Source organism: Gavia stellata, chromosome 30 (assembly GCF_030936135.1).
Source record: "Gavia stellata isolate bGavSte3 chromosome 30, bGavSte3.hap2, whole genome shotgun sequence".
Classification (NCBI taxonomy): Eukaryota; Metazoa; Chordata; class Aves; order Gaviiformes; family Gaviidae; genus Gavia; species Gavia stellata.
This window is the reverse complement of record NC_082623.1, coordinates 5639481-5652509: the sequence shown is the minus strand read 5'-3', so window position 1 is coordinate 5652509 and position 13029 is coordinate 5639481. Positions and strand designations below refer to the sequence as shown.

The following is a 13029-nucleotide window of genomic DNA, read 5'->3' as shown; positions in this document are numbered from 1 at the left end:
ATGCATGCAAGCATGAACCATTAAGTCACCAAGAGCCTTCTTATAGATGCTGTGACTACATGAACTACATGTTCACCAAAGGTGATCGTTACAGGACTCACTCGTTCAAGTTTTCTACTTCCGCCTTTAGTTTTTTAATCTCCAGAAACAGTTTTTGTATTTCCAGCAGAGTTTTCAGTTCTGCTATAGGCACACCGCATTCAAAGACCATTTTAATAGAATTAATCTCTTCGCATACATCAGCATCACCTTCTTTCTTCTGTTAAAAAGTAAAACAAAACAAACAAAACCCAGAAAAAAGCATGTAAGATTGCACTGCAGCAGATGGATACCCACCCACTCCTCAGCTCTGAGCCTGAACTTCTGTCCCGTTTGCCACACGCTGCCCCAATGCAGTCTGCATCCCCCACTGGTACCATAAACCAAAAGCATTTAAGAAGTTCAAGCAGTTGTTTTTCATATTAGAAATCAGGCAGCATCCATCCAGGCGCTCAGCCAGACTATGGTACTTACACACTTGGGCAGCGGTGTCCAGTTGCCATCAGGCAAGCACGTGGCTGTCCAAGAGTCTTCTGAAGACATGTTTCCATCGTCTAAAAAGTGGTACCCATGAAGGCATTCAAAAGTAACAGTCGCATTTGTTTGGTACCACATTTTACCCTCCAAAGCGCTTTTCAGCCTTCCGTTGGCCACTTGTGGTTGTGGACAGAGAACTGAAAGGAAAACCCACAGCAGAAGGCAGCTCAGCAAGTGGGTCATTGTTACGGAGGTAGAAAAAAGACCTACGAAGTTTGTGAAGACTGAGCCAGTGCAGGTGTACTTGAATCTGTGGAGCCGTGAAACCAAACGTTAAAGCAATGTTACTTCCCCAGGCCCTTCAAGAGGGAAGGATGAAGGTCAGAACAGCCCCTGGGAGGTGTTATATATTTGCTGTTTTCTGACAGCGTCTCAATCCAGGCATCCCTATGCAAGAGTCTGCAGATCGACATTTGTCAGTAAGAACGCGCACTGAAGATAAAGTCAATAGCGGTGGCGTGTCCTGACCTGTCTTGGATCCTCCTTTATACAGGACTGTCAAGAAAAACTCAGCTATTGCCTGGTAAACATCGGCTGTTTCTTCCACAAAGAGGGGGAGGCACGAGGGGAGCCCCGAGGACAGACAGCTACGCAGTGCTGCACCCCGACCTCTCTGCACCGTCGCAGAGGCCGCTGGCTCGGCGCCCGGCTGGTACCCACCTGGCTGGCAGACGGGCAGGGGAGGGTGCCAGGCGCCGTCGGCCAGGCACCGGCTCTCGGCATCGCCGTGCAGCACGAAGCCGTCGTCACAGGAGAACTGCACGGTCGCCCCGTAGGGAAACGTGAACCTCTGCGGCGTCACCCTGCCCCTCTTGACTGAGGGCTTGGGGCACCGAACCACTGCGGGAAGAGAGCAGAGGTGGGAGCGGTGGGTTTGGCTGCTGCCCATTCCCAGGGACAACGGGGAACCAGGTCAGGTGGGGCAGAGCCGCTCTTCCTGACTGCCTGATGGCCATCAACATAGGAGCACCAGAGTCTCCTATTTCCATGTGGATCATCCCCAGTCCAGAGCTATTAAGCCTGTGACGCAGCCTGCAAAGGAAGCAGGATCTACCGGCAGCCGTGCTCACTTCTAATCCCGTTGTGCTGAGCACTAATATTGCACCCAGGTCCTGGCTTCAGTCCGATCCCATACAGGAGAGACGACTCACCCCTGCACTCCGGGGCAGGTCCGCTCCACATCAGGTTCACCCCATCGTCGGAGGTGCAGTAGACGGAGTCGTCCCCGATGAGGGACAGACCCTCCACACAGCTGTACTTTATTTCTAAGCCGTAGGGGAACTGCTCCGTTCTCAAGCCCGAGTGCTGCCCGTTGGTGATTTGTGGAGGGGGACCACAAACTACAAGACGATACATAAAGGAAAAGTTAAGATTTTCTTCGTTCGGTCAGGGAGACAGAATTGCAGGGAAGTAACAGAAGAAGCCAGTTCTCAGTGTTTATACTTCAGGTTGCTCTCCTCAAAGTCCTCCTCGCTTCTTGCCAGGTTTGGCCCTGGCTCTGCCAGCGTTCCCAGACCGACCCAGCTAACCACCCAACCCACCGGCACGGCACGGCCCTGGTACTGCAGCATGTGTCCCAATCCCCTCCCCTTCAGCCAGCCTTCCCTTATCCCCTCCTTTTTTCCATGAGAAATGATCCTGCTCATAAACAGGGTCAGGGAATTGTGAGTATCATAAATCCCTTGAACAGTCCTCTGAGAAATGGCTGCAGGTCCCATTGCTCAACACATTCAATCAATTACAGTTCTGATAGAAGATGAAAACATTGAAGCCATTTAGTGCTGTCACTTAGACCCCTTCTAACACCACCATCTCCGAGAAGAGATGCTCAGAATAGACAGTTTTCTCACTGCTGTTCCTACCCGCTGCAGAGGTGCAATTCCCAGCACCTGCCGTGCTCACGCCATTCACGCTCACCCTTGTCGCAGTATGGCATGGGGGGTCTCCACGTCCCGTCAGACCAGCACTGGATCTTCTGGCTGCCCCTCAGCACATAGCCAGGGTCACACTGAAATTCCACCTGGTGCCCAAAGGTGTATTCGGCTTTCCTGGGCCTGATCTCTCTCCCGTGGCGGATAGCCGGGCTGGGGCACTGCACCTCTGGGGAACACCAGCAGCAGAAAGAGCTTCCATGGTTTGGGTCAGGAGAGGAGAGCAGGAGACATTTGCATGGGGGGGGTTTCCCACAGCGGTGGTTTGGCTGACCCAGAGAACCTGCCAGGCAGCCTGTTAATGCTGACAGACGTCTCTAACCAGACCTGGCATGCTCAGGGATGGTAATTATGTGATAACAGCCATTTCTCTTGGAAGGCAGAATGATCTGAGCCCTGTGATTAGCTATAAATTGTGCTGAAGGGATGATACGTTACTAGCTGCATCCCTGCATCGTTGTATGAACAGCTAAATAATCAGCGTGAGTTGCAGCTATTTCTTTTCAGCCATGCTACCCTTGGAATGGGAAAATTATTATCAGTGAGTGCCAAAGCACGGCTCAATAAAGTCCGTATGGCACAGCACCATTAGCGGGTATTTTGAAAACTATGTTATTTCCACACCATTAAATCGATGCTTTGTTAGCAAAGTGAAGGAAGCGGTGTACTTACTCTGGCAAAGCTTTGGGATTACGGACCATGTGAAATTTTTAAGGCAAGTGGTTATTGGAGAGACCTCGGGGACCAAAGTATATCCAGATCTGCAGAAGTAGGTCACAGTTGTCCCGACTGGAAACTCGTGCTGAGGGTTTCGGTCAGCGTGGTCGACGGCAGGAGGGTAGGGACAGCGACCTGGTGCCAGAGTGGGGGACAGCACTGACCCTCAGAGCTGGGAGGTCTCCACCAGAGACCCACTGGGGACGAAGCTGAGCCCTGCCTTTGGGGGAACCCAGCCTGCCCCTTGGGCAAGGGTAGAAACCCCAGAAAGAAGCAAGGGACAGCAGCGACCCTGAGCATCGCTGTGGGGTATCGGGGGTGAGCTGAAATGGAAAAAATAACGGTGACAGATTCACCAAAGGACGCAGCAAATGTACCAAGAGTGTATTCTTGTACACTTTTGCATCTCGTCGGGCGTACTCTGCAGTAAGGTAGGACAGCCTAATCAGGACAGCCCTGCTGCGCTACCCGGGGGCGATGAAAGAGCAGAGGGGAATCCTGCCACCAAACGCCAGACAGGTCAGCTCGCCGTGGTGCCCACCCTCCAAGCCCTCTCCAGCAAACACTGCACCTGCTTCTAGCAAAACACAAGCAGGCAATTGCACGTGGGAGACAAAGTAAGGAGAAAAGAGATCTGTGCCTACCTAGGGTGCAGGTGGGCACCCGGGGGTGCCATCTGCCGCTGCCCAGGCACCGCACGGTGGTGGTGGTACCCACGGGGATGTAGCCGGCATCGCACTCGAGCGTGGCTGTGCTGCCGTAGGTGAAGTTCTGTGCAGGTTTCAGCTGTCCGTGTGCGATATCGGGGACGGGACATTGAACCCCTGTGGATCACCACACAAACAGGGCTTTTCAGGGGTATTCTTACTGAATACAGCTATGGTGACCGACTGCCACTGCACCTCCGTCTGGTAAGTAAGAGAAGATGAATCAGTTCCGCAAATGCAGCAGATGAAGCAGAGAGATTAGGGGTTAATAAACGCACTTGAGCAGCCACCATCAGTAGGACTCCAAACGTGTAGTGTTGCCATCACACACAATCAAACACTATTTCTGCCCTTTCCTGGTAGCACTTGCTCTAGCAGGTTGCAGTACGACTTACCTGCGCACTCAGGGGTGGGGTGACTCCAGGGTGCTGGCACCCCACCTCCAGCTCTACAGTAAAACAGAGGCTCTCCAACAACTGCATAACCTCTATCACACATGTACATCACTGACGCCCCAACAAAAAACTTCTTTGTCTGGCTACCGTATCTCCCATGGGATATATTTTGGGGCTGGTCACAAACTGTAATAGCAGAGAAAACTAAACTAAAGGCAGATGTAACTGGGATTTCCCTCACGCCTGCCAATAGGTGCTGGCAGATCACCAAGACACAGTGCGTCCCTGATAAAATCATACCCGCTCACACCCTGGTACAGCAGCATCCCAGACACCGTGTCAGGGCAGCGCTGGTGGTGCTGCCGTTGATACCAATACCCACGCAAAGAGCGTCTCTGTACTCGTACGCGTCTTCCCCAGGCCCCAGCTGAGGTGTTGGGACACCGGTGTTAGGTGTTATGGTGGGATTGGGTCAACGGACTTCTGAGAAACACCGTGAATTTAAAAAAAAAAAAAGAAGAAAAAGAAAAGAACAAGGGTGTAAAGGCGGTGCTGGCAGCCGGGGGGCAGCAGATGCCTCCGCAGGGAGGTGCTGGGGATGCTGCACACACTGGAGAAGTTTCTCAAAAGGCCTGTTTTTAAAGGAACTGTCAACTTCCAGGCAGAAATTGTGAGTTATTCCCCTTCCCAGAGGCATTAGTCAGCAAACCCCCACTTCTCCTGTACTGAAGCCAGCCTGCGGGATGCATGACAATTCACCAGCTACCTTCAAGCTGTCTACAGGCTGTCTCAATGCTTCAGCATCAACCTTGTTCCTGATGCCACTCAAATTGCTAACTATGACCCTTTTAAACGATGAAAACTATAAGTGGTAAAAACTATTACCCGTCTAATTGAGCCTCCCCATCTTACCACCATCCACATCTTGTAAGGACATCCAGAGTGTAAGGACATCCTCCGACCCTGGGAACAGCTTCTCGGTTACCGCACGGATGATCAAGTCAAGGGGTGATATGCTCCCTGCGACACAAGGTTGAGCTCCAGACCAGGAGGAGTTCTGCAGACGAGTCCCCTGGCCAGGGCTGTCCCAGGGACAAGCTCGTAGCCTCTGAGCCAGCCGTACTTAGCACCAGCCCCGGGGGGGATCCGTACCCCAACGCAAGACTTTCAAAAAGCACTGGGAATTTTGGGTGGCTCTAGAGGTGCAGCTAAAGAGGAGAAATGGGCAATTAGCAGCGCCACAGAGCTCAGATCACCTTTTACAAGAACATCAGGCACAGGAAGAGGATAGCAGCGACTTCAGCCAGAGGAAGCTCTCCAGATGAATTTTACTAACCTGGTTATTACGCATTTGTTCCGTAAGCAAAGCTGAGCCACAGAAGAAAAGAAAACAAGCGACACTCACCGAGACCCCCAGCCAGCTGCAGCACAAGAACCCCCACCGCCAGGAGCTGCCCCGGCCAGCGGAGACACACCGGCATGGCGTGGGAGCTGCCGCCCTGCGCCGCAGCACAGCGAGAGCCTCTCCCTGCCGAGAAGCCGCCGCGGCTCTCTGGGGAAGAAGAAGCAGCTGTGGGAAGCTGGGGACAGGCCAGATGAGCCACACTGACACTGCCACCCCCCAGCTCTTCTGACCTGCCCAAGGCGAGGGCTGCCCTCCCTGAGCTCTCCAGCGAGGATGTGCCGTGGGACGGAATGCTGCTCGGCCTTCTTCCGCAGTGGGGACAGCAGGAATAAAGCTATTTTACAGCTAGAACCGCCTCTGCAGCACCCTGACCTCATTTCTGAAGCGCGGGGAGGTGCTGATGGGTGCGCTGGGCAGTGCTGAGCATTCACTTTGCCTCTTTACCCCGGGGGCAGGTGGGGTGGGGGGACAGGCTGCCCTGCAAACACCCCTGCGCCGCGCTCGGGGAATAGCAGCCCTCCGTGCCTAATCAAGCAATGACTACTGAAGCACCTCTTTCCTGTGCTGGAGCTAGGACAGAACTATTAAAAGCCAGACACAGCTGTCATTACAATTGCAGCTTTATTATAATCTCGTGGTGAAGGAGTACTGGTCCGATCACAAGATGCGTGCTAACAGAGCCCTTCCCCTTTACTGGATATTGCAGAAAAAATTCAGCCATTTCTTTTATTTCCAACAACTGCTCTTGGTGCACACACAAAGACGCAGTGCGTAGCACTGCCGTGGCCTTCAGATACATCTGTCCTGCTTGGGAAGAAAAACTGGCATTTTTGTTTTGCTAGAAAACAGGCTTTGAAGCTTGCTTCATTGTGCCTGCTCTGAAGGTCACAGCTAATTGAGCAGTTAAGTTTGTTCACAATAATGAATGCAACATATGAACAGAGTAGCAACGGGCTATACTGGATTGTAGCTGAGGAGGTGCAGCAGTTGTGGGGCGAGCGTGGGTTGGCGGCTCTTACCACATTCCTGCCTGTCTGTACGGCCTCTGCTCGGCCCCGACAAAAATTTACTTTCCACTCAGTTCCTTTCTAACTGCGCACTTGTCAGTATAACAAACATATCTAAATGTAAAGCTTTAAAATGTATGAAGTGATGTGCAAACCTAACCCAGTGATCTCGAACAGAACGAGCCAGAAGAAGTCACTTTCTGACTCCCCGTATGACCCAATCTGTTCCTTGACTGATTGGTAAATTTTGTTCAGGCTATTTATGTATTAGCATGAATTACAAAGTCTCAAGAAATCCTCAGTCAGCATGATTATTCAACACGCAAAGAGGATGGTTCTTATGATACCAGTGACAACAGTCAGCCGTATGCTGTGGTTTTTAGCTCCTTTTCAAGTTTCTGAATCTCCAAGTATAGTTTCTGGACTTCCAGCAGAGTTTTCAGTTCTGTCAGAGGAACTCCACACTGGAAAGCTTCCCTGTTTCGAAGAATCTTTTCACAGGCGTCACGTGTTTTCTTTAAAAGAACCAAAACAAAGACAGAGGGCATGAGACTGTGCTGCAGGGACCTATGTGCTGAGCATCCCCCTCCTGCTGCAGCCCCTCAATCAGGCCAGCCCTGCTGTCACAAAGCAACCGCACTCGTGAAGTCGGACCAGTCCAGGCTATAAATGGGGTGAGATAAGTGGTGGTACTTACACACGTGGGCGGTGGTATCCAAGTGCCCTTAGCTGAGCAGGTACTTTCTGAATTTACTGATTGACGGCCATCAGGTTTGCAGCGGAAGAACATAGTTTCATTCACTTCATACCGTGATTTAAAAGAGTAAAGCACTAGGTCCTCCTGTCCCGAGGGTTTGAGACAATGAACTGAAAGGAAAATGCATGCCAAAAAATAAGGTAATGGGAGGAGATGGAGGAGAAAACACCCTGAAAATTCCACCTGTTGCTGGTGATTCAAAGGAGCAGCACCCCTGGCCTATGCCACCCAGCTGTGGGGCGTCTGCCCGGGTCTGGTACCCACCTGGCTGGCAGACGGGCAGGGGAGGGTGCCAGGCGCCGTCGGCCAGGCACCGGCTCTCGGCATCGCCGTGCAGCACGAAGCCGTCGTCACAGGAGAACTGCACGGTCGCCCCGTAGGGAAACGTGAACCTCTGCGGCGTCACCCTGCCCCTCTTGACTGAGGGCTTGGGGCACCGAACCACTGCGGGAAGAGAGCGGAGGTGGGAGCGGTGGGTTTGGCTGCTGCCCATCCCCAGGGACAACGGGGAACCAGGTCAGGTGGGGCAGAGCCGCTCTTCCTGACGTTCTCTGCATCAGTTTTATACTCAAACACAAGGACTGACCCTCAGCTGCCTGCAGCAGCCCCCAAGGAGGCCTGACCAGTCCCTGGTGTCACTGAGCAGCTCGTGGTGCCGAGACCTTCGCACGGGAGCCAGAGGAGCCACGTGGTCATTAAACCGCTCTGGGTTTGGAGCTCCCGGACCAGAGCAGGTAACAGGGCTGGGGCTTCCCCCCAGCATTGCACCCAGGTCCTGGCTTCAGTCCGATCCCGTACAGGAAAAACAACTCACCCCTGCACTCTGGGGCAGGTCCGCTCCACATCAGGTTCACCCCATCGTCGGAGGTGCAGTAGATGGAGGCGTCCCCAATGAGGGACAGACCCTCCACACAGCTGTACGTCACCTCTGTGCCATAGGGAAACTGCTGCCGTCCCAAGCCCGAGTGCTGCCCGTTAGCGATTTGTGGAGGGGGGTCACAGACTGTGGAATAGAGGGAATTGATAAGAAAAGAAACGCACGATTATCATATTCAGGTGAGAATCAAAATCACTTCTGGGAAATCAGTACAAGAGCTAACTTCATGTTTGTAGTGTGGCAAATTCACGTGAAGCTGCTGGCTGGCTTCTTGCCTCTTACACCAGCTCAGGGCTCCCACTTCTCGCTCGGCTCCCACCTGGGTCACATCTCCAGGGAGAAGACACCTCAACGCTTTCAGCCCATGAGCGACCATCGTCTGTTCCCCAGGAGCAGATGCTGAAGGCAGGTCGCCTACCCACCGCTGTTTCTGAATACCGAATGTACGAGATTTCTCAGCGCAGCATTACACATACCTTTATCACAAAACGGTAACGGGGGAGCCCAGCTCGCATCAGCCTGACACTCGGTCAAGTCCTGGCCCCTGAGGACATAGCCCGAATCACACGCCAGCCTCAGTCGGGTCCCAACTGTGTAGTCATTTTTAGTTTTATAAACCTCTCTTCCATGAGCAGTATCTGGCTTTGGGCAACGAGGTTCTAGAAACAACGGAAAATAAAGGATGTCATGTATTTTCAGAAAGAACTCCAGCGAAGCTGCTTTCTATGGGGAAGACAGTTAGCAAGAACATCTGAACCCTAAAAAAAAAGGTGACTATCGTCCAGATGCAGATATCGTCCATGCTCTAATGCTGGCTGCCCTGTGAGGTGGAGCAGGCTCTTTCCTCCTGGCAAGGTTTTCCTGAACTTTTGGGCTCAGGCCGCTTCCAGCAGCTCCCTGATATTGCTACGGTGCCCCATTGCTAGGTTATTAGTTTCAGCAGTGTCACTTATTTATGCTGCTACATTTTCTTCTGAGAGGGGAAATGCATTGAGAACATCCTCTGCTCCCAAGCCTCATGTCCGCAAACCAGCCCAGCTGTTGTCAAAGCACAAACCACATCCCCTTCCAGCTGGGTAAATGCCTCCCAGGCTTCTCAGGAACCTCCCAAGCCTCTAAAAGCTACCGACAGCCCCCTTCCCATCCCGCCTCCCCAGACACTAGCTCAGCCCCCTGCCAAAACCCCGTACTTTTTCCACAGCAGTCCCCAGGCGATACAATGATCCACCTGGATCTTTTGCTGCCTATTTCTCCCAAGTTATCACAGGAGGACTAGATTTGGGGATACGTGGCAGTGTATCCTGCTACTACCATCATCTAAGGCCACATGTAAATTTTTCCACGAATGTCAGCAGACAGCTATGCTGTCCAAAACCTTTGCGACCCAAACCTTTGCACTCAGAAATAAGTAGTCTCCAAGTCAACATGCTTCACCAGCTCTCGCCTACCTGGAATGCACTCCGGTACTGCTGGATCCCATCTACCAGCACTTGTACACCGAAGCACGATGTTATTGCTGTGACCTTTGAAAGCATAGCCATCATTACACGTGATTTCCAGTCTGTCTCCATACACATAATTGTCTTTATCTTCCCATACACGTAAGGGCTTTCCATTCCTGATGTCTGGATTTGGGCAACGAATTCCTGAGAAATGCCAAACATTAGCAAGCGTGAATCCGTGGCAAAGCCATCCGGATGGCAGCAGATTCATTGCAAACAGAAGGATGAATGCTTTGTAAGTCAAAGACACATCACAACACTAAATCTGCCCCAACACCGTCCCTGGGCACCCCTGGGGGACAGGGGGTTTGCAAGACTCCGCAACCGCAACCTCCCCTTGGATGGAGCAAGGGGCCCTCGACACCGCGATGACTTTTTCTGCAGGATGAAGGGACTAGAAAGCATAGCTGGTAAATAAAGTAGAGAAAACCCTGTGCTGGGGAACAAATCAAAGGAGATGAAGAGCGACAGCAAAGACCAGAGACACGCCCAGCCGGGCACCTGGAGCATCCCCGCTCTCTCCCCCACCCTGCGATCCGCACAACAGCAGACCACGTACCGTTTCTTCATTCGGTAATAATTTCGCCAAATCACAAGGGTAAGCAAGCCAAAGGAACATACACTTACTTTCACAAGGACGCGGAGTTTCGGTCCACGTAAAATCCGGCAGACACTTAATGTGCTGGGTGGTTTCTCCCGGGCTGAACTGGTGGCCCTCCCAGCACTCGTAGGTAATGACAGTCTCCACGGGAAACAAATTGCCAGCAAGTTTTGCTTTAACAGCATTACGCACATCTGGAGGGTCGTCACAGCTACCTAGGAATGAAATACCAATTTAAGGACATTGCCAGTGATAGATCAGTGAGGATCATAGTTGTATGAAACTTAACAGAGAGAGGATTTGGGGAAAAATCATGGGCCCACATTGCTTTTTCTGAGATGCACTCAATCCTCTGAGTTCAGCAATGCTAAAGAGCAAATGCAAAGGAGGCAAATGAAAATGTAGGAATAATTTCAGCCTGCGTGGTAATTTGCACTGTTATAACGAGATGTAATTTCTAATAAAGTTTATACTACCTGAGGCTCTACCAACAAACTTTAAAAATATTAAGTATAGAAAGGTTGATTTAGTCCCTTTGAATTCTACTGAGAAATGCTCGCTAGCTTGAATGGGACAAGGCTTTAGTCCCTATGGCCCCAAGTCGTAAATTCCTAAAGTCACCTTAGTGCTACAGCAAGATTAGCAACAACAACAACAACAAAAAAACCAACCAAACAAACAAAAAATTATATCTCGGAGCCATCGCGTTCAGGCCCTGGTGCTTTCTTAGATGGGGGGAACTTCACCGAAGCAAAGCTGCCGGGCCGGGCAGAGCAGCACTCGGTCCGCTGCACTTACTGAGCTGACAGAGCGGCAGCGGAGGGTCCCAGAGGCCGTTTTCTTTGCAGGTGGAAGTGTCGCTGCCGTGCATGGCGTAGCGGAAGTTGCAGTCGAACATGACGGTGTCTCTGTAGGTGTACTCAGCCCGGTACCCGCTCAGCAGCTTCCCGTTCTCCACGCTCGGTTGCTCACAGTTGACCACTGCGTCAGGGAAACGCCACCGCTTAGGAAATCAGCAGTTATGCTCAAGAGGGGAGACGAGGGTATTAAAAACATTCTCGTAGCATAAGATGCGTTCACCAACAAGGCTGAAAATGGACACGACAAGGTAGCAGGCTGACGTGGTATTTTTGAACCCCTTACTCCATATTACAGCATTTTTTTTATTAAGGTGAAGTGTAAAAAGAACATAGGAAAGGCAGCAGGTATCGCAGCAGGTTTCTGAATTCTTTGCAGGCATTATGCTTTACACAGGCCAGCAGGCAAGATGCATCGTCTGGTCTGCGACCGCTAATAAAATCCCCCTCCCACGTCCCCCATGTGAGCAGCCGTGGTCCCTGCGATGGGAGGTCCTAATTCCTGTTACTCAGAGGGTCTCATCTGCAAGAGACGATTCTGGCAATGTAAAGGAGAGAGGGGGCTCCAAGGAAGAAAGCCGCTATAGCAGACAGGGCAGCAGGCAGCGGAGAAGGGGCTGCGGCTGGTGCTGCCGCAGGGCTCCGGTGAGCGCGCGGCTCACCCCGCGCCTGGCAGCGGCTCACCTTTGCACTCTGGGGCTGGCTTGCTCCAGACACCGTTTATGTCATCTGTGGTCGTGCAGAAAATAGAGGCATCTCCCACCAGCGAGAAAGGTCTCTCTCCCCTTTTGACAGTGCGGCACCAGTAAGTGACGGATGCTCCGTATTCGAAGAGCTCTTTGTCAGCTCCGCTGTGCTCCCCGTTAGCTATTGCTGGAGGGGGTGAACACGGTATTGCTGGGGAGGGAGGGGGCAGAAATGGTAGAGGGAGGGAAGAACAAGAGAGAAAAAACTTAATTCGTTTTGCACCAGAAGTCTGGTAAGAAAAAGTTGAAACACGAGGTGCCAGAAGGTCAGAACTTAAGGGCAGGTCTCAAGGGAGCTGCACGCCAGCCCGCAGGCAGCAGAGCTCCGACCCGGGCGCCAGTGGCTTTGGGACATACCAGTCTTACATCCAGCTGCCTTACTCCCAGACAGTGAATACGTTTTTCTGCAGGATGATGCAGGAAGAAAAACGTAAAGAAAAAATGTCTTTCTAGACTCCACCATGTATCGAACTGCTGAAATCCTCAGCAGGGCAACGCGACTGCTTCTTTATCCATCCCCATTTAAGCAGTAGATCAGTTAAGGGACTCTACTTACGCTCACAGATGGGAATATCTCTGTCCCATGTAACAACCCCATTTTTAATCACACACTGAATTTGAGGATTTCCAACCAGTCTGTACCTGTGTGAAATAGGAGAGAAGGAATTACTCGACAAGCTCAGTTTTGATGTATTACCTATAACATCGCCATCACGATGGTTTTGGCTTCCTTATCATAATCACAGCTGATCAGAAATTTGCCACCAATGTCATTTTTTCAATGACACACTGGCTTTTGACAAAAGCATTTTTTAAATTAAAAAAAAAATTTACATGGTTTCTAAGGGAAACCATCTACTTTACCAGTCAGCTGTAGCTATCACTACAGCTCTGAGTTCAGTATTGATGTCTTTTCTTCAAAAAGATACTGCAACATTGGAAATGGTTTAG

The 13029-nt window shown here is 51.5% G+C and overlaps 1 protein-coding gene across 1 annotated transcript in view; it reads right to left on the bottom strand.

The window, feature by feature from the left end:
• Nucleotides 1-13029, bottom strand: part of CR1 (complement C3b/C4b receptor 1 (Knops blood group)) — a 73188-nt gene that overhangs the window by 57480 nt on the left and 2679 nt on the right. The window contains exons 4-16 of the mRNA XM_059831040.1: nucleotides 12635-12720; nucleotides 12017-12229; nucleotides 11274-11456; nucleotides 10502-10690; nucleotides 9821-10018; nucleotides 8849-9031; nucleotides 8310-8498; nucleotides 7760-7939; nucleotides 5732-5878; nucleotides 3869-4048; nucleotides 2494-2676; nucleotides 1728-1916; nucleotides 1237-1416 (exon numbers count right to left, since the gene is read on the bottom strand). Of these exons, the coding sequence (XP_059687023.1) occupies nucleotides 1237-1416; nucleotides 1728-1916; nucleotides 2494-2676; nucleotides 3869-4048; nucleotides 5732-5878; nucleotides 7760-7939; nucleotides 8310-8498; nucleotides 8849-9031; nucleotides 9821-10018; nucleotides 10502-10690; nucleotides 11274-11456; nucleotides 12017-12229; nucleotides 12635-12720 (2300 nt within the window). The remainder of the gene's footprint in view (nucleotides 1-1236; nucleotides 1417-1727; nucleotides 1917-2493; nucleotides 2677-3868; nucleotides 4049-5731; nucleotides 5879-7759; nucleotides 7940-8309; nucleotides 8499-8848; nucleotides 9032-9820; nucleotides 10019-10501; nucleotides 10691-11273; nucleotides 11457-12016; nucleotides 12230-12634; nucleotides 12721-13029) is intronic.